Raw genomic sequence first — 21,678 nt, forward strand, 5'->3', positions numbered from 1 at the left:
AAACCCCTTTGGGACAACTATGACCTAGAGGACTGAGAATCTCTACAGAGATCATGCTTATTTTATCATATTTAGGTTTGTATCCATTTTTAATCAGAATGCCAGAGTCAAGGTTGAACTGGGCAGCCTTATGCATCTAAATTATAAATAAATACACATATTTTAAAACTAGTAGTTCAGTATGATGTTAAGATCAGTGCAAGAAAATACCTTTTCTTGCAAGTCCCAGTTTTACCTGAAATTACGAATTGAGGAATTTACCTTGGTAGGTGCCCAAGACCCTGAAACGTTTCATCAGGCACACAGAGGTTAACAGTGTTGTCAGTTAACAATCTTTGAAGTGTTTGAACTGATTGGAAATGTATTTTTATAAAATACCTTGAAATTTTCAGAGTTGAAGTTTATACTGTATGTGTTTTATTAAATCAAAGCTAGAAAGGTGTCAGGATATTTTATGCATCATACAGTCCAGTAGTTTTATATAGTACAATACAGTCCAGTAGTTTTATCAGATTAATGTGCAAAGCAAAATATTAAAAGAATCACATCAAAGTAAATAGTGCATTATTATTGTTTGCCTTAAATTTAATAAAAGAGTATTAACTGTACATATGCTGGTACATTTATTTGGAAAAATAATATGCGATCTTGAAGGAATTCTTCATTTATAAGTACTTTTTCGATATTTCATGGAGGACAGAGATGATATCTTCAGTCAGTTACTACATGGAGTCATGTTTGCTGGATCTTTTTTGAATATGTTGGTAAACCAGTTAGGTTCTGTATAAAATAAGTTACACATTTATATAGTTAAGTTCCTTATTTTGTAAACATACAGAACAATCTAGCTCTAGGAAAGCTCTGTTTATATGGTTGCTTTTTCAACATCTGATTTGCCGGGAAGGGGGGAGCCATCCTCTATTTATGAAATTAATCTAGAAATGATATGATTACTATAACAGCTATATTAATTTCTCATACCCTTTTCCCTCCAATGCAGGAAAACTATACTGCTCAAAAACTAAAGGGAACACTCAAATAACCCATCCTAGATCTCAATGAATGAAATATTCTCATTGAAAACTTTGTTTTGTACAAAGTTGAATGTGCACAACAGCATGTGAAATTGATTGTCAATCAATATTGCTTCCTAAGTAGATAGTTTGATTTCACAGAAGTTTGATTTACTTGGAGTTATATTGTGTTGTTTAAGTGTTCCCTTTATTTTTTTGAGCAGTGTATATTGGTGGAATAGGAAGCAAGCACACCAATCTTTGGAAATGATGTTCTTGTAACATCACAGCCACTATAGAAGAGGTAGGAAGCTCCTCACATCCACAGATTAAGTGGTCAAAACTCAGTGGCTTCAAATATACTTAGGCGTAAATGTCATGTAATCTCCATGAGAGAGATGGACATGGCTGGAGGAATGAATGGATTGATGAATGGATAGATTAAATTAATGGATATATTAAATTTAATTTTCAATCCCTATAAGGCATTTTTGCCCCATACCATTCTTGGAATCTGTGGATGTTTCCAATAATATTATGTTTCACACAATGCTAACCAAATTAATGCAGAAAAATGCAGAAAAAGTTATATCATCTATTCCCAAAATAATGAAAAAGAACATGATCATACCGTCAAGACAGTCAGGAATTGAAAGTTGTCCATCTATGCATTGAGTTGGTGTTTTATAACTGCAGCTCTCTGTCTTACTTTTACAGAAAAACCAGATTGTTTCAGCATGTCGCATACTCTTAACTTCTTGCACATGTATTTTCTGCCCATTGTATAACACCGTCGCTCTTTTCACTGGTATGTTACATGGTGCTACAGGAAGAGGAAAAAGGAACTGTTAGAATGTTCATGACTGTGAGATCCAATGTTAACAAGGTTTGCCCATGAACAGGCATAGCAAATAAGTCAGCCAATATGAGCTAAACAAATCTACAAAAATAAATAAGTTAAGTAAGTAAGTAAGTAAGTAAGTAAGTAAGTAAGTAAGTAAGCCTGAAAGATTCATACTTTAAAATGATAGACAAATGGAGGGGAAACCCAGTTGCTGTACTTAACGGAGGTGGGAACACATTTCTCACAGTTATCTTGGCTACAGTTGAAGACTATGTAGAAGTTCCAGCTTATGCAGAAGATGTCAGCCTGGGTGCTAATAGGTAAAGGTCCTCACCAGTGAAATTTTCCCTGTCGCTGGCGCCCCTGGTGCGCTCCCGGTGACTGGCATGGGTGCTCACGCATCCATTGTGTGCACACACGTCCACGCAAGATTTGGGTTCAGCCCATGCACAGGAAGCTACATTTCACGCGAGGACACTCATGCGCAAGAGATTTCACCGATTTTGAGCGGTTTCTTTGTTTCGACGCATGTGTGGAAGCAAAAAAATGCCAAAAATCTGCTACATCCCACACGCATGAACGTCCTTGCGTGAGATTTTGCTTCCTGCACATGCGCAGAAGCCAAATCTTGCTTGGGCGTGTGCATGTATGCATCGGGGACTTTTCCAACTGGGACTGCGTACCAGACCATCCATGCAGCAGCTCACTACTGATCCACTACTGGTCCCAAATTAAATCAATACTGTGGACACTGCCATTCAAAGGTTGGCTTTGGTTATTATTATGGTATTTTCAGCTCTGGGTGGTTTTGGCTCTGAGGTACTTCCAAGATCACTACCTCCGGGTAAAACTAACTCAACTGGTACAGTTGTCCTGGGTGAGAATGATGGTGGGTCCAACTCCATGGAAGTGAGACGGGCAGGGGGACCCAGAGTTAGAAATATCTCAACTGGGATCCTTATCCTATGGACTAACATTTTTCTTGAGGTAGCCAGTGATAACTTAGGCATAATTTTGAAAGAGTAAAAATGGTGATTTTCCACAGCCTTTGAAAGCCAATGTTGCCTCAATTTGATGAGTGCTGTTTGATTGTTATGACGTTCTCTGTTAAGTGACTTGACTTTTTTGTATTGTGCTTGCATTCATTCATTCAATTTATATAGCTGCCCGTCTTAACTAAGTGACACTGGGTAGCTTACAATGCTAAAATTATAGAACAAAATAATTTTTAAAAGCATTAAAACAGTAAGAAAAAAACCCCATCCATAAAGTAAATTATTACAAAGAGCAGTTGTGGCGGGGTGGAGCAGTGGTTAGAGTGCAGCACTGTAGGCTACTTCAGCTAACTGCTATCTGTAGTTCAGAAGTTCAAATCTTACCACCAGCTCAAGGTTGACTCAGCCTTCCATCCTTCCGAGGTGGGTAAAATGTGAACCCAGATTATTGGGGGAAATACGCTGATTCTGTAAACCGCTTAGGGAGGGCTGTAAAAGCACTATGAAACAGTATATAAGTCTAAATGCTATTGCTATTGCTAATAAACTAATATTAAAGCCAAATAAGAGGGCCCTTTGCATGTCCTGCCCCAGGCCCAATTAGTGTATATAGTCAAGTTTTTAAAACTGAAAAGCCCACTTCATTGGGGCTTTGATCTCTGAGGGGAAAATATTCCACAAGGCAGAAAAAAGCCATTTTCTAGTTCCTGCCAGTCAGTGCTCTTCAGCTGATGGGATCTACAAGCCACCAGATTATGATGGTAAGTAAATAGTAAATGACAAAACATTTTTATACTGTCAGAAAGAAACTTCTTAACTTTTTAAGCTTCCTCTAGCTTTAAATCCACTATTGTACATTCTGCACTCAATTTTAAAAAGTGGAACAAGTTTAACTGTTCTCTATGTGACATCCCTTAAGTAGCTTTAGTCCTTTGAAGGCTGAACATGCCCAGTTTTTTCATTCTCTTTTTATCTAATTTAATTTCTAAATTACTCCTTTACTTCTTTGAACTTGTTCTGTATCCATCTTAAATATAATGCTCAGAAACAGTGCTTAAGTCTGACCACAGTAGAATAAAGCCAAGTCAAATGACTAAATTATATAAAAATTACTTGCAATAAATACATTTTTAAAATGCTTTTTAGCTTTATCATTCTGCTAACTCATATTCAATATACTGTACAGTCAATGCTATTCCAAAATCTTTTAAAATAAAAATAATTACCAAGCCAGATATTCCTGCTATGCATTTGATTTTCTTTCCTAAGTGAAGTTCTTTTTACTTATATCTGTTAAATTCAATTATGTATCTTTCAGCTGAGTTTTTCTTCTTATGAAGATCATGTCAAATGTGTTTCTGTCTTCTAAGGCAATGTTTCCCAACCTTGGCAACTTGAAGATATTTGGACTTCTACTCCCAGAATTCTGGGAGTTGAAGTCCAGATATCTTCAAGTTGCCAAGGTTGGGAAACACTGTTCTAAGGTATCAGCTATACTTCCCATTTTGTGTCATTTGTGGATTTAATAAATATTCTGTGTTCCTCTTCATCATTTGTGAATTCCGATATTATAGCTTAACCATTATGAACATTCTTTACATTGTTAAGGTATGTTTAAAAAAACCAAAATGTATTTTGAACAAATGCAATACATGCTTTTTTACCTTTGCAAGTTGGTATATTTGACCAAGTTCCTGTTTTCTCACACCTTGATTCTGCAGCTTCATCCATAGTATAAGGTATATTACAACCATAAACCACAACATCTTGATAATGAAAAGAACCACGAAGAGCATAGTTTATGAATCCATGTTCTATTGGTTCTGGAGGCGGACATTCTACAGCTGTTAAGAGGGGAGGGAAGAGAAAATGAGAAATCCAGGGCTTGTATTTTGGGATAATCTATATTTCCTGCTTGTCCCAATGTGAGGAATATGTACTATTTTCAACAGAAAGAACAGAGGATGTCATCTTCAATGCACTCCTATCTTGCTGATAGGATATACCCTATTCTTATAGGGTATATAAAGTGTTCTCCCACTGATGGCCCAAGCAGGGAGAAGAAGCAGGGAGTCCAGAAATGGACAACTGTCCATCACTGTTTCCTATAAGCCATGCGGCTGCGCAAGTGATAAGAAATCTCTGTGCAGCACTTTTCAAAGGCTGCACAGTCATGGGGAACATGCCTCCCTGCCTGCCCTCCCCCCCAGGAGATTCCCCTCCCTTTCACCCTTCTCCCCCATTCCAAGAGCCTCCAGGTTTGTCCCTCTGCAGCCCTCACCTGTCTGCCCCCCTGCTGGTCCTCCGGTTGCTCTCCTTGGCGGGAGTGCCGCAACCTCTGGAGCCAGAGCCCCAACGTGGCCCAGGAGGGAAGAGGCTCAGTGAGCCCCTGCCAGCTATACCCGCAGCCCCCCTGCAGCCAGGCAGGGTTGAGTGACAGCTGTCTGTTTGAGTGAGGGGGAGAGCGGCTGAGAGGCGCAGCTGCAAAAAAAATAATTTTGTCTTGGGGGGGCAAGGACCCCTGAAGGGGCTGATTGGTAAAAAGGAAGCTGTGTGCCCCCTACCATATTTAGACATACCAGGGTGATTTGACAGGAAAAAAACCATATGGCTCTTTCCTGGAACAAGCTGAGGGGATGAGATCCTGTGGTCTAGAAGTTAAAGCTGTTGCCTTGCAAAGCAGACCCCACAGGTTCAAATCCCAGTAAGGTAGCTGCAGAGAGCAAAGGAGCTCAAAATAGACTATACTAGTCTCCCTTTTTTTCAAAAAAAAATTCAAAAAATTTTTTTCAAAAAATTTGCAAAAAAATGTTATTTATTTATTTATTTATTTAGGTGTGAAGTACACATCAAAATAAAAACAATCACAAACTGAAATCCCAGACAGCTGTTCTGCTGAATACATTCTGCAAAGGAGATTTTGCGAAATCAATAACACTGATTTTGTTGTTGCCTTGGGTGACATCTGAGAAAAAAAATCAGGTACTCAGGCATGAAAATGTGCTGCTCAGACACTATATTTTTCTGCACACACCAATAAAAAATAAAAAATAGAGGGAACATTGCTGTCCATCACTTTGACCAAAGCAGAGGAGAGAGTTGAAATCTGGAGAAGCAGTTTCTTCATGGGAATTGTGTCCAGCTGCTTTATGTACTGGAGGCAAATAGCTGAAGACTACCTGTAGAAAAATCATCTGTGTCCTGATTCCAAAGTTGATCAAGTCCCAATCAAAGAATTCCTACTAGGTGATGGTTAGGGGACCATTCAGAAGCCATTTACCTAATCTTACTTCAAGCCGTTTTTTTCCACTATGGTTCTCTCAAGATACGTTGCCAATACAACCCCAAAATTCCTAGCTACCAATACTATATTATAGGACTTACATTTGCATTCAGGTAATGCAGTCCAACTTCCATCAGCTTGACAGGTAGCTGTTTCACTTCCAAACAGTGCCATAGGTAACAGACAACTAAATTTGATTCTGTCTTGGAAAATAAATGTATCTCCAGACTCAATTTTACGATAAGAGAGAGCTCCAAATTCAGAAACTGGAGGTGGAGGGCAAATTACAGCTAGAAAAACAAAGCAAATTTGTTTAACACAATGTCCCTCCCAAAAATGCTATAAATAGTACTTAAACTTTTGCCCTATGGAATTGATATAATTGCATCTTAAGAGTGTTTATCGGCAAATAGTTGATGTGCTAACATCAACAAACTGAAGATTAAATTTGAAGTCAGTGGAGTTGAGACCCATTATTAAGAAAATACTAAATAATATACAATGTAGTTTTTAAGAGTTTCTAGAGTAAGGACTATGTAAACCAAAGCTGTGAGGTTTCCTCAAACTTTATTACAATCCCCTATTTCAAGTTATATTTTGACGTTATTTAGTTTACATTTATTTATTTATTTATTTATTTAATTTATTTAATTTATTTATTTGTTAGATTAATAGGCCGCCCTTCTCCTCACAGACTCAGGGTGGGCTATTTCAAAATTGTAGCTCTCCCTCAGGAACATTTCTGACTGAGATCATTTTAAAAGAAATTTCCTGTTTCAATTGTCTTTCCATTTGATTATTGAAAGAAAATTAAATATCTGGATAAAATCACTGTTCCAATTAATAAGACAGACGGTGCATTTCTTTGTCTGTATATATTAATATCTTGTCATACTTACGTTGGCATTCAGGCAGGCTTGCACTCCAGCTCCCATCTGCCTGGCATTGGCTGCTTTCTGGTCCTTGAAGAACAAACCTAAGTATAAAATACTTCCATGAGAGCAGTTCTTAAAATGGTTGCATCGTGCTTGTTAACCATCTTCTAATAACAATGCAGGGGCTGAGGCAATAAGAGTACAAGTAGTTCTCGACCTACAACATTCATTTAGTGATAGTTTGAAGTTACAACGGCACTCAGAAAAGTGTCTTATGTTTCAGCATCCCCATGATCAAAATTCAGGGGCTTGGCAACTGGCTTATATTTATGACAACTGCACTATCCCAGGGTCATGGGATCACCATTTGCAACCTTCCAAGTTAGTTTCCAACAAGCAAGGTCCCTGGGAGAAGCCAGACCCACATGCTTCACTTCATAACTGCAGGGATTCACTTATCAACGGTGGCAAAAAGGGTCATAAAATGAGGCACATCTCATTTAACTACTGCCTTGCTTAGGGAGGGACATTTTGGGCTCAATTGTGATTGTAAGTCAAAGACTACCTGTAATGACTGGGGAGCATTTATTACGTTACACTTGAATATATTTTTTTCCAATTTGGCTTCCTGTCTCATTATATAAATTCAGCCACCATGGTTTCTAAAACACGACTTGTGACTTATACTGGTAGGTCAACTCAGCCACTGGGATTTACACTGCAAAGTGAATGTAAAAGAAATCGTGGCTTAATACCCTACATGAACCTTTGCTAAATTGTTGGGATTCTCTTGAACATCTGGGACAAATACCTTTAACTGAGTCAACGAGGAGGTTTCTGTGTTGTGAAAACCACCATCAAAGATGTCAAATGACTCAATCACACCATTCACAAAGGACTAAATGTAACCCCCAATTGATGCAAACTGGTACAAAGTCCACTTACACAGGTATGGTTTGAGACAGTTTTGCTTCCCTACCTAGTTTTTCAGAAAAACAAATAGAAAGGGGGAGGGATATCTAGACAAAAAATAAAGCAGGGGGTGCCTCTCATTATAGAAGTAGTAGCAACGTTCTAAACCATTGACAGAGCTGTATGTATTGCATTTTACAAAGCCTGAGTATTGAAAAAAACACAAACCTATGATATAAAATAAATGGTAATGTGTTAAAGGAGAATAGGAATACAAGGATGAAAATGTATAAAGAAAAAGAGGGAAAAATACAAACATTTGCAAAGAATGACTTTCAACTTCTTCCAAGGATATAGAAAATACTTACTATCAACTGTTAAGACTAGAAATAAAATGTCCATTATGCCCCCCCCCCAAATTATTTAAAAGCAAGATAGTCATTCTCATTTAAAAATCAATAAGAATAAAGAATATTATGCATTTACTTGAAATAGATAACATGACATTCATGTTGGAAGAGGGGCAACATATAAATCCAATAAATAAGGAAATAAATAAATATTACAGATTTAATTTGTGAGAGATAAAGGTTCATTTCAATAGACTGGTATACAAACTTACCCAGTATTACAGGAAAAGTTTATGACACTCAGGTAATTGAGGTCAATGATGTCTATTTCTCCATTGTTCAAAGGTCCAGGATAGGTACATTTCCTGGCTGTTTTAATACATATAAATATATATATAAATACATGCGTTTATTAATATTTAATTGGGAAAGAGAGAAATACATACACTGTAAACAAGACGCAATTATCAAGTTAAGTCAATTCATTCCAATGGATGGGTGGATAGAGTATTAACAATAGATTGTTTTCTATTTGATGAACTAAGACAATAAACACGTAAGTTTAATAGCAGTTTACCTGCTGACACTAGAACAATGGTGTTTCAGTCACAACAAGCCAGAAAGGATGAGATATGTGGAGATCAAGAAATCAAGGTTTCCCCCTTCCCCTAGGCTAGATTCTTCTGGAGAAAATCAGTGCTGGGAAGCAGATGCCATAGGAGTAGTTTAAATGTTTAATACAAACATTTATTTGAATACATTTGCCCCTGAGAAAAAGATCTAACATCAAGAAGCCACACCATTCAGAATAGTTCACTTTCATATTTTATTTTATTTTTGCCTAATGTATTCTCTATTCTGTGCTCTTTTAAACATGACTGGATAATCTTTTTTTAATAACAAAGAAAATAATTACAGCTTTTCTCACCAGAGCAAGAAAAGCTTTTATCTATGTTTCCATCTGTTGTGCATTATCAAAAGCAATCTTTGGGGGAGATGGATTTTCAAAGAAGGGTAATAGATAGTCAATGATCTGAACCAGTGAGGAGGCCATTGCAAATAAAGCCTATGGGTAGGCTCCAACTTAGAAGCCAAAGCAATTGTGGATTAATTGAATGTCCCCATGGTGATGATTGTCCTAATAATGTGACTCTTTGATCTGAGGTTGTGCACAGATCCTCAGAAGACCTCCAGCCATTTTCAATGCCTTTCCTTCTTGCTTGACATAAGTGCCAGGAAGAATGAATCAATCATTTTAGGCTGTATATTTCGCACTTTATGAAAATTGCCAGGTCTTAGTCAAGAGTACCAAAATACACACACATACACACACAGAGAGAGAGAGAGTAATGGGCAGCCAAAATTTGTACTGCCACACTGTGGGTGTGACTTATTTTGTGGCTATAGCTTATTGGACATGTGACTGAGTAGGAGTGACTTGCCGGGAATGTGACTAGGTGAGAGTGGCTTGAACGATCATCATCGTTCAAGTGAACTGTTAAGTCCTTGACTTACAACCTTACCAGTGTCACTCGCTGAGGTGACAATTTGCTTCATGTTTCCTGCGCTCTCCTTCCTGGATCACCCCTTCCTGGCTGGGTATCTAGGCGAATGGGTGCTGCCAGAAGCATAAATGCTGCCAGCGCCGCTTCCACCCACGCCTTCTGCTTGAACCTCAGGTGGGAGGTGGAGCCAGGCAGAAGAGAGGGAAGCTCGTCCAAGGCCAGGAAGGAGGAAAGAGGAAAAAAGCAAGGAGCCCAGATGTAGCAGCAGCAGCAGGGGGAAAACGGAGAACCAAGCCGAGACCAGTAACGCAGGAAGTTACTGCTGCCGATCAGCTGGAGCTGCGCACGCATCTTCATTTCCGCTGGTGGAACTGCGTTCTACCCCATCCTGCCTACTGTCCACCCTTGCACACACACTCTTTCTATTCTGATTGTTTTGTTGGAAGGAGAAGGTAAACGAATATATTAACTAAGTGGGGGGGGGGAGGTTCCAACAACACAGCAGATGTAATGGAATAGATTTATCCCTGATCTGGTTTTTTTTCAATCTTTTTTTATGGTTCCACAAGAGACCAACTTGCTTCCTTGATCTAACCAAACATGCTGTGTCCCAAAGGTGCTTTTCCAGGAGGCAAGTGAACTTCCTTGGTTTTTCTTTTGAAGGCATTTCACTTCTCATCCAAGAAGCTTCTTCGGCTTTGACAGAATGGTGGGGAATGGAAGGGTTTATATGCCTTGCAGACAGATGGTAATTTGCATCCTTTCAGATGCAAGGGCTGACAAACCTCTGGCCAGAAGGCTGGATGCATCGTAATCTGGCCATGCCCATGCCTGTTTTAGCAAAGGAGGGGAAGTCTTAATATGTCACATGACACCGCCATGATGACATGAGTTTGACACCTCTGTTTTAGAAGGATGTTGAAGCACTTAAAAGGATGAAAATGACCAGTTGTCTGCATATAAATCCTTCCATTCCCCCATTATCCTGTCAGAGCTGAGGAAGCTTCTTGGATGAGAAGTGAAACATCTTCAAAAGAAAAAACAAGGAAGAACAGTTGCCTCCTGAAAAAGCACCTTTGGGACAACCATGACCTGGATGACTGAGAATCTCTACAGATTTCAAGCATGCTGTGAGAACTATATACTTTAACCTGGATGACCCAGAATCAACATTTGCTGACCTGATACTTTATTATTATTATTATTATTATTATTATTATTATTATTATTATTATTATTATTATTATTATTATTATTTATTGGATTTGTATGCCGTCCCTCTCCGCAGACTCGGGGCGGCTAACAACAATGATAAAAAACAACATGTAACAATCCAATTTAATAAAACAACTAAAAACCCTTATTATAAAAACCAAACATACACACAAACATACATAGAAACATAGAAACATAGAAGACTGACGGCAGAAAAAGACCCCATGGTCCATCTAGTCTGCCCTTTTACTATTTCCTGTATTTTATCTTACAATGGATATATGTTTATCCCAGGCATGTTTAAATTCGGTTACTGTGGATTTACCAACCACGTCTGCTGGAAGTTTGTTCCAAGGATCTACTACTCTTTCAGTAAAATAATACTTTCTCATGTTGCCTTTGATCTTTCCCCCAACTAACTTCAGATTGTGTCCCCTTGTTCTTGTGTTCACTTTCCTGTTAAAAACACTTCCCTCCTGAACCCTATTTAACCCTTTAACATATTTAAATGTTTCGATCATGTCCCCCCTTTTCCTTCTGTCTTCCAGACTATACAGATTGAGTTCATTAAGTCTTTCCTGATACGTTTTATACTTCAGACCTTCCACCATTCTTGTAGCCCGTCTTTGGACCCGTTCAATTTTGTCAATATCTTTTTGTAGGTGAGGTCTCCAGAACTGAACACAGTACTCCAAATGTGGTCTCACCAGCGCTCTATATAAGGGGATCACAATCTCCCTCTTCCTGCTTGTTATACCTCTAGCTATGCAGCCAAGCATCCTACTTGCCTTTCCTACTGCCCGACCACACTGCTCACCCATTTTGAGACTGTCAGAAATCACTACCCCTAAATCCTTCTCTTCTGAAGTTTTTGCTAACACAGAATTGCCAATGCAATACTCAGATTTAGGATTCCTTTTCCCCAATACCATACATAACTTGTAATGGCCTAGGGGAAGGAATATCCTAACTCCCCCATGCCTGGCGACAAAGGTGGGTCTTGAGTAATTTGTGAAAGACAAGGAGGGTGGGGGCCGTTCTAATCTCTGGGGGGAGTTAATTCACACCACAAATATCTTTCAATAAAATCTGATGGAACTGATTGTGAGGCCATTATATTGACTAAAACATCACCCATTGAATGTCACTGAGCCTGGCACAGTGGTTAGAGTGCAGTACTGCAGGCTACTTCTGCTGACTGCCAGCTGACTGCAATTTGGCAGTTCAAATCTCACCGGGCTCAAGGTTGACTCAGCCTTCCATCCTTCCGAGGAGGGTAAAATGAGGGACCAGATTGTTGGGGGCAATATGCTGACTCTGTAAGCCGCATAGAGTGGGCTGTAAATAATGGTTGGAACTTGGAAGCCTCATGCGGTGAGGGGTGGGGTGAGTTCAATTGAACTTATTTAGGTTCTTCGATATAATCAGCAAATGTTTAGGTTTTGATTTATGAGATGAAGATGTATTCATGTAAATTCATGAATACATTCAACTGAATACATTCAGATGTATTCATGTAAATTCCCCCAACATTTTTCAAGTCAGTGTCTCAAGGTTTAGAGATGGAGCTGGCTAAGTCATTGCTTATCCTTCACTATTTTATGTTTCTAAAGGAAGTGTTTTGTGCTCCTGTGAGGTTGTCTTCTGTCTCATTCCTAAATTAAAAGAGGTACAGCAGCAAACAACAGTGAATTAGTGAATTTGAAATCTTATTCAAATCTTCCTTGCAAATGGTTGCCATTCTCACAGAGGGGCTTTTAGGAGTTTACTAAGCAATGTGGCACCGAATTCAGTCCCAGGATCCAATCCTTGATTGCCTAGAACTGTAGTGGCACAATGGTTTCAATGCTGTACTGCAGCCAAACTCTGCATTCCACTGCCAGGAGTTCGATCCTGATCAGCTCAAGGTTGACTCTGCCTTCCATCTTTCCAAGGTCGGTAAAATGAGGACCCAGATTGTTGTGGGCAATATATTGACTCTGTAAACTGCTTAGAGAGGGCTGCAAAGCAATATAGGACTGTCTACATGTGTGTGTGCCCTCATGTCATCATTGATTCCTGGTGACTATCTGGACTAGTTGCTGTAATTTTCTTGCAGGATTTTGGAAATAGTTTACCACTGTTTTCTTCCTAAGGCTGAGAGAGAGTGACTGACCTAATGTCATCCATCTGGCTTTGTATCTAAGACAGGGCTAGACTTCCCATTTCTGGTCTGGTGCTTTTAACCACTATCCCAGACTAGCTATTTGATCTGCAGCAAAAGTTCTCTTAAACCTTTGCTACATAAAAAGGTTTTTACGTCAAGAACATGACCTCATTCTCAAGATTTTGATGAGGAGGAAAAAAAACCCTCATGATTTTGACGAGGAGAGAGAGCAGAGGGGCAGCCATGGAAATCTGAGCGATTCAAATATTCAAATATGTTTCAAAAGGCATTAGAGATATTTCATAGAAAAGAGATCAGATTGAAAATAGAAAATAGATTTTTACTTTAAAAAGCAATAATATTGATTTGTGTGGAAAAAAGCAAAGGGGGGGGGGCAATTACAGAAAAGATATACTTACGTAGGCATCTGAATATAATGGTAGGCCATTTACCAGATGAAGGACATACGTATCTCCGTGAGCTAGACTGGGGAACATAACCTGGATTACATTGATATATAATGTCTTCTCCTGGTCTGTATGCTTCTTTATTTACATTGACAGTAGCCAGAGGTACTTCAGGAGGCCTAGGACAATCTATAAGACACCAAGCACTAACAAGTCATGTATGAAAAGTGATGTTGGTATATGAACAGTAGTCTTGCATGGTCCTGGAGCCATAATATTTTTATTTATTTGGTTGGTTGGTTATTTATTTAAATTTAAATTTATTTGCCACCCATCTCACTTCAATATTAATGAGTTATATTGTCTGTTTTCACAGATGAGACCAAAGGATACATGAATGCAACATAAATTCTTTATTTTAAAAAAATATTAAACTATATTTTAAAAATATGATAAAATACAAATAGAGACAAAAGAAAAAGAAAGAAAAAGGAAAACCATCAAGATAAAGGAAAAGGAAAAAAAGCAGTGACTTATGATTATTATTATTTTCCAGCTGCAGTAGAACACAGGAAAATCTACAGCCACAAACCTTACATTTCTAGTTAATTCAAACCATTTCTCTAATAACAAACTCGATCTAATCATCAAAGCTCAGCAAAATAAATTCTTTTAGACAACAACCGTGTATCAGAGTTCGGAAGAGTGGGATCCAGCTCCATCAGTCTTCATTTGTTTTCTTTTTAAAAGAATAATAAATAAGATAATGAAACACAAAAGGAAGGAAAAATAGGATAGAACAAACAGAAACAATTAACTAGGAATAAAAAGTGCTGTGGAAAACTTTCTAGTGACATATTCTCCCCTTCTCTTCCATTTGAGTCCCCGCTATACGCAATTTAGATATTTATACAAAAAAATAAACATTAAGGATGGTGTTGTGGTTAGCTCTGGCCCTGCTCCTGCCCCAAGGACTGTGGATGTGGGGGAGACATCCACATGCTGCAGGCCTGTTTTACCCCCCCCCCCCGGTGGAATCTGCCGATGAAGGCTCCTCTGACCAAGAAGACATGAGTGACAGGGAGACAGCTCAGAAGGAGATCAATTATCTAGCTCCTCCTTGGATTCAGAACAAGAGTTAATGATACAGCCACGCATGAGGAGAGCGATGCATAGGCAACAACAACTGAGAGATTATTATCAAAGAAAATGAGGCCACCTGTGGTTGGGTGGGGCTGTGGTAATTAATGAGGCTGCTATAAATAGCAGCCTGTGGGTTTGGCCATTGTGGAGGATTATCTGATCGTTGTGTTTTGTGACTGCTTTACTGACTTTGACTTTTTGTATGCTGATTTTTCCTCGCTTTGAAACTAAACCAAAGCAAAGTGTGTGTCACTTTGTGAAAGAAGAAGGACTGTGAATTGCCTCACAGCTGCAAGATAAGTATCACAGAACTGATAAGGGACTTGTACAAATTACCAGTTTGTTTGGAGATGAGTGCTCTTGGCTATACCAAAAGAGGGCTTAGTTTAAGTGAATTTTCATTATAAAGAACACTGTTTTGAATTTTCAAACGTGTGTGTGTCTGAAATTTGTACCTGTGAATTTTTGGGAGGATTCTACCAGAGAGCCCGACAGAACAGGATTCTTGCTACTTTTTATTTAAGCCACTGTGGCGCAGTGGTTAGAGTGCAGTACTGCAGGCTACCTCTGCTGAACTGAAATTTGGCAGTTCAAATCTCACCAGGCTCAGCCTTCCATACTTCTAAGGGGGGTAAAATGAGGACCCAGATTGCTGGGGATAATAGGCTGACTCTGCAAAACTGCTTAGAGAGGGCTATAAAGCAGTGTAAAGTGGTATATAAGTCTAAATGCTATTGCTATTAAGTACTTCATCTGTTAATTTTAATTGGTCTCAGAACTTTTTTCCAAGAAGCCATATCCCAAATGTCTAAATTTGCCTTGCTGTGTAATATGTCAGGCATTCGCTATTCTTGATTTGCCTTCTTAAGTAGCACCACTGACTTCTAGCCTTCAATTGTAGCCATTAAGTAACAAGGTTTCTCCCTTGCAGGATCCATCTAGGTTAAGTTTAATTGCTGGGACAGCGATGCCGAAAATCATAGTGGATATAACAATGGCATAAAAGGGATTCTTTTCAGATCTTATGAATGAATTCTTTCTCCCCCTCCTCCATCTGTTCTAATATTGATTTCCCTAGATGGAAATTTGTATTGCAAACAAGAATGAACTTATATGCATTGATTCAGAAGATATTAAATATTAATATGCAATTTAAAGCAGAGCTTTTCCTTCAGAACTGATTGATAATATTGTTTTTCATATACAGTAAGTGTTACGATAGGCTCAAAAATGAAAAGATTCGGCGTTACCCACAATGAAGGAATGATTGGTGAAAATGATGAAACTTGGAGAAATGGCTAGACTGACTTCTTTGATTAGAGAAGAGACATCTAAATTTATTGCTGATTGGAAACCCATTATAGACGGTTTGCTTGAAATATTAAAAATGTACTTTTGATTTGCAGTAATAGTACAGTAGAAAAAAAAGAGACCTTTTTTTGGTGGCTACAGAATCAGATATAATTGAAGAAGATTGGAAGCGCCTTCTTTCTATTTCTTTTTATTTTTCTTATTGTGCATTTTGATATATACCATTGTCTCCAAAATAAGACAGTCCCTAATAATAAGCACAATTGGGCTTTAGAGTACATGGCAATAAGGCCAAGCGCTTATTTCAGGGCTCAAATAATATAAGGCTGAGTCTTATTGTTGGGAAAACATGATCTGTCGAATCATCCTAGTATACACATTCTTTTTTGTCTCTTGGCCCCACTCGGGGCTATATCCAAGGCAGATAAATTTTTATACTCGACAAATTATAATATACATGTGTAACGTATTTTTGCTGATAAGCATAATAAGCATAATAAGCATAAGCTGATAAGCATAATAAGCTTGAAATAGATTTATACTAGACTCCCTTTTCATATATGTTCTCCTAGATTTTCACGGGTATAAGTATGTAGGTCTTGGCGTATTTGGGTCTTTTCACATAAGATTGATAGAATCTTGTCCCACTCGTCATCTTCAGCCTGATGCTTTCAGCTTTGTGCTCGGGTTTCACACAAAGTGGGACCTCGTCAAAACATCGCCAAGATTCTATCAATCTTACACAGGAAAAGACCCAAATCCGCCAAGATCTACCTACCTACCTACCTACCTACGTACATACATACCTACATGTATGTAGAGAGAGGGATATTACAAACTTTAAAACCTAGCCACTTTTTTAGTTCCTCTTCATAGAGATGGGAGGCAGTTTGGATGTGCTGACAGAATTGCTCGCTCAAGCTGGAGAAATTGTGTTGCCAAATGTTCCTGCCTTGCCAATTTAATTTCTAAAAGTTCACCGTGGAATTTGGTAGCATAATTTGTGACAAAATTTGGGAAAACAGATGTCCTGTCAAAATTTGGTGGTAATCATATCCCCCCCCCCAGAAACTAAGGTTTTGAAAACCTTATGTTTAATTTGTATGCTACAGAGTCTACGGAGAGGGGCAGCATACAAATCTAATAAATAAATAAATAAATAAATAAATAAATAAATAAATAAATAAATAAATAAATAAATAAATAAATAAATAAATAAATAAATAAATAAATAAATAAATAAATAAATAAATAAATAAATAAATAAATAAATAAATAAATAAATAAATAAATAAATAAATAAATTTCTATAATAATTTCCACTTGTTTAATATTTTGCATTTTTTTTATTTTTGGGGGGGGGCATAACTTTTTTTATTGTTTTTCACACCTTACAGAGATTCCAATTTACATACCTCAAATTAAAATATAATACAATGCAATATCAAATGCCAAATTCTTAATCAAATTAATCAGATTTTTCTAATTATTTATCCAATTACAGTATTTCTGGTATATATCATTCATCCTTTGCTACCTGTGCAAAAAAAATTTCATTATTGCATTTGGTTGGCTTTACTATTTTTTCCTGGCTCTCCTTCCCTTGGGAGGATGTGGGGGAAGAGATCCTGGTCGTGTTTCATACATATTTCCACTTATGCACCAGTGGTGGGGTTGCTGGCAGTTCTGACCGGTTCTTTAGAACTGGGAGCAGAAATTTACTGAATTTGCTGAACCAGCAGCAATGACCAGCAGTCCAGGTTCTTGAACCAGTCATCCAATTGCCATGGCTTGCAAAAAAAAAGCCTCTGTGCATGCACAAAGACTTCTGCGCATGTGCAGAGGGTAATTTCTGGGTGTTTTGTGCGACGTCATGATGCAAACCAATAGGGAAGATAAGTGGAATCCACCCCTTGTAAGCATGTCACCTTAACCACAATGTTTGCCTTCTGAATACTTTCACACTCCACCTCACCAAGATCTTTCATTCCTGCTGTGCTTGAAGCATGAATTCACAAATTTAGATGAAACCACTTGGCTTCGTAATTAAATTCTAAAGCACAATTCACAAAGTCTCAATCTGAAAATTGTCTGTAAAATTTCAAACAACTTAAAACTTGAGAGGGAGACTATTTGGGAATACCACCAGTGAGAGAAGGAGACAGTTCTGTGCCACGTGTCCTATCTGGATCACTGAGCTATTCGGGACCAATATAAAAAGATAGGCCACTTAGTTTAGCTTTCAGATGGGGGGGGGGGGTTGAATTTTTTTTACGTTTTTAAGTTTTTTAAAAAGCTTTCATATGGTTGATCAGATAATTTATAGCAACATTTTAGTGTCATTTAGTGAGATACCATCCCTGGAGGTGGATTTGTAGGAGCAATTTACAAAGATGGAAATCCCATTTCACACATTTTGAAAATATTCAGGACGCAAGTGGAGGGAAGTAAGTTTCTACTAACTGTACAACAGAATTTCTAAATAGGACTCCAGATGTGGTCAATGCTTTGGTTTTAATAAAAGGAGTGTAAATATATACATGCAAATTAACATGCATAGACACCATTTAAGAAGATGGGGGGGGGGGGTGTGCGGGGAGATCTGCGAAAATCTCATGCCATAATATACCAATCAGTTTCCAAGAAATAAAATACAGTGGTACCTCTACTTAAGAACGCCTCTACTTAAGAATTTTTCTAGATAAGAAAGTTCAAGATTCTTCTCAAGAACCATTTTCTACTTAAGAACATGAGTCCGGAAAAATTTCCCAGGAAATTTAAGAGCGGCATGAAGGCCCAGCCAATTTCTGCCATTCCTCCTAGGTTTCTCTCTCTGGCATAGTGTATGGGAGACAGCCTCGCACCAGGTGTATGGGAGGCGCGTGCTCCTCCTCGCCGCCTCAGAGTCCCTCTTTTTTTTTTTAAAGCCTTAAAGTTTTGGATTTTTTAAATTCCCCTCACCTCACCTTCTTTCTTCAGCAGTGACTGTCCTCCTCCTCCTCTTCTTCCTCCTCCTCCTCCCACCCAAATTCTGAGCTTTTATTTCTTTCCTAATGGGTTTGCACGCATTATTTGCTTTTACCTTGATTCCTATGGGAAAAGCTTTTCTACTTAAGACCCTGGTCACAGAATGAATTAAGTTCTTAAGTAGAGGAACCACTGTATTTCCATCTTGTTAAAACAAAATGCAAAACACTTACCTTCATCCGCAAGAGCAACATGGGTTATTCCAACTAGGCATAAGCTAAACAGAACTGGAAACATGACTGCAGATTTGTAAAACCTCGGAGAGAATCCAAATGCAGTATTCTGCTTGCTAAGATAAATACCAAGCAAAGCTAAATATTAACTCCCTATATGTGCTTATGTTCTTAGCAAACCAAAGATGAGGAGGGGAAAAAGAGAGAAATCCTGACAACCGCTGGGTAAATAAATTTCATAGGAAGTCATGCACAATCTTTTGCAATTGTTACGCAAGTTGAGATATAATTACAGACTGAAGGTCTGGTACGTTGGCAAATGTTCTGAAACCCACAACTTTCATTTCTCAATTTTGATCAGATATGGAGGGGAGGGAGAGAGAAGGGGGATCTTTTGATTATCTTTGGCAGGAATTCAAAGAAATGTCAGATATCAACATTATTATTATTATTATTATTATTATTATTATTATTATTATTATTTATTAGATTTGTATGCCGCTCCTCTCCGTAGACTCGGGCCGGCTCATAACAATAATAACACAATATATAACAAATCTAATAATTAAAAGTCACTAAAAAAACCCTTATTAAAAAGAAAACATACACACAAACATACCATGCATAACATGGTGGGATGGCTAACAAGATACAGGAATTCAGAATCAAAAAATTGTATCTGCTCTCCAGCCTTTCTAACCCTCTGATACATATGCCGTGACATACACTTAGCCAAGGGAGCCAGTAGTTTTCAAAGACATTTCCATGGTCTTGTGGCTGGCATGACTATATGCTAACTATGTGCTCTCGGCACATTGTTACCTTCCCATCAAAGTGGCCCCAGTTTATCTACTTACATTTGCATGCTTTCAGCCTGCTACGTTGGCAGGAACTGGGGGAAGTAATGGGAACTCACCCCATCATGTGGCACTCAGGTCTTGAACCTAGGCTGTCAGCTTCCCAACTGCTTTTTAACTGTTGAGCCATTGCCCAGCCTCCATCAAGCTCTACTAAGTTATCTTAAATCGATAAATCTTGCAGTGTACTTGCCAGCATTGAAAGTGATGCTAAAGAAACGATACAACGGTCTCAATAATGGTCAGGATTTCAGTTTTTAAGTTAAACCCATACAGAAACTGAATCCTGACATTCCTTGTTCCAAGCAGTAATTGAAACCAAAGTAGATACCCAATGATAAGCTTGAATGCATGGAAAATTAAATATTTTCTATTAGCATAATTAGAAAAGATTATGCACTAAATTTGCGCAATGAAAATCTTGAAGGACAATCCTGCCTAGAAAGTTATGAACCAATACATAGTGTTTTCTGGAAATAATATGAAGCAGTGTGAATAGGAGTGCCTTTGAAAATGGCACTTACTCAGAATTATATTATTCCGGATCATCGAAGTAATTTTAGGCCATTGGTACAAATAAATGGTCCATTTGCCGAGGACTTCTGATCTAATGTTTTTGCAAATCTAGAAAAAGGTTGCTCACATTATTTCTTAGCTCTGCATTCTGAAGAATAGAGTCTCTGTCATCATTGGAGAAATTGGAAATGTTGACATTGGAAGAATAGAATAGAATAGAATAGAATAGAATAGAACAGAATTCTGCATTGGCCAAGAGTAATTGGACACACAAGGAATTTGTCTTTGGTGCCTATGCTCTCAGTGTACATAAAAGAAAAGATACATTTGTCAAGAATCATGAAGTACAACACTTGATGATTGTTATAGGGTGCAAATAAGCAATGAAGAAACAATCAATATTAATAAAAATTAATAAAAATATTGAAGAATAAGTGAATTAACAGATCTCAAATCACAATAATTTAGCATGAATTCAAAATATTCCATTGCAGGAAATATTTAAATCTAAATAATTTAAATCTAAAGGCCAGTAGGTCACTAGACCTCACCAGGGGATCAAATTTCCAGTTCAGACTAAGAATGCTTGTTGACTTCCTCTTTAGTGAAAGTAGCGAGCCTTACTTCTCGGGAGATAGGTAGGATGGATACAAATTAATTTCCTCCTATAGTGATTTTACTTTAAAAATGGTCTCCTCTGTATATAAGAAACATATCCAAATACTGGATGAATGTTACTGCAACATTCCATGCCAAAAAAGGTTGTGAAATTTGTTTCTTGTTAATACAAAGCCTTTTTCTATTATCCTTTGTTCCATGTTTGGAATATTTTTGTCATTAAGAAAGGATACCTTCTGATGCCAGACTAAATGCATTTAAATTACTGTTAAGTAGGACTATATCTTTGACAGTGTTCAGAAATTATTATTGTGTTGTTGCTATGCGTTTTAACTTTAGATGTCAAGAAAAGCCTCATATAAGATCCACTGATTTTTCTGTACTAATTTTTAAAAGAAATTATGCCTTTATTTTGGAACATCTGTATAGGGATCTAGGCAGGAGTGGGTTCCACTTACCTTTTCCACTGGTTCGCATTACAACATTTC

At 37.9% G+C, this 21,678-nt stretch overlaps 1 protein-coding gene across 1 annotated transcript; it reads right to left on the reverse strand.

Moving 5' to 3' along the window:
- Positions 1-394: 394 nt before the first annotated feature.
- On the reverse strand, positions 395-19,400 carry APOH (apolipoprotein H). The gene is made up of 8 exons (XM_070740328.1): positions 19,200-19,400; positions 13,558-13,734; positions 8,545-8,641; positions 7,035-7,111; positions 6,237-6,425; positions 4,517-4,696; positions 1,645-1,836; positions 395-780 (listed from the first exon to the last, which is right to left on the reverse strand). The coding sequence occupies exons 1-8, from the start codon at positions 19,261-19,263 to the stop codon at positions 716-718; spliced, it is 1,041 nt and encodes a 346-aa protein (XP_070596429.1). The 5' UTR covers positions 19,264-19,400; the 3' UTR covers positions 395-715.
- Positions 19,401-21,678: the final 2,278 nt, after the last annotated feature.

This window comes from Erythrolamprus reginae, chromosome 2 (assembly GCF_031021105.1).
Source record: "Erythrolamprus reginae isolate rEryReg1 chromosome 2, rEryReg1.hap1, whole genome shotgun sequence".
NCBI lineage: Eukaryota > Metazoa > Chordata > Lepidosauria > Squamata > Dipsadidae > Erythrolamprus > Erythrolamprus reginae.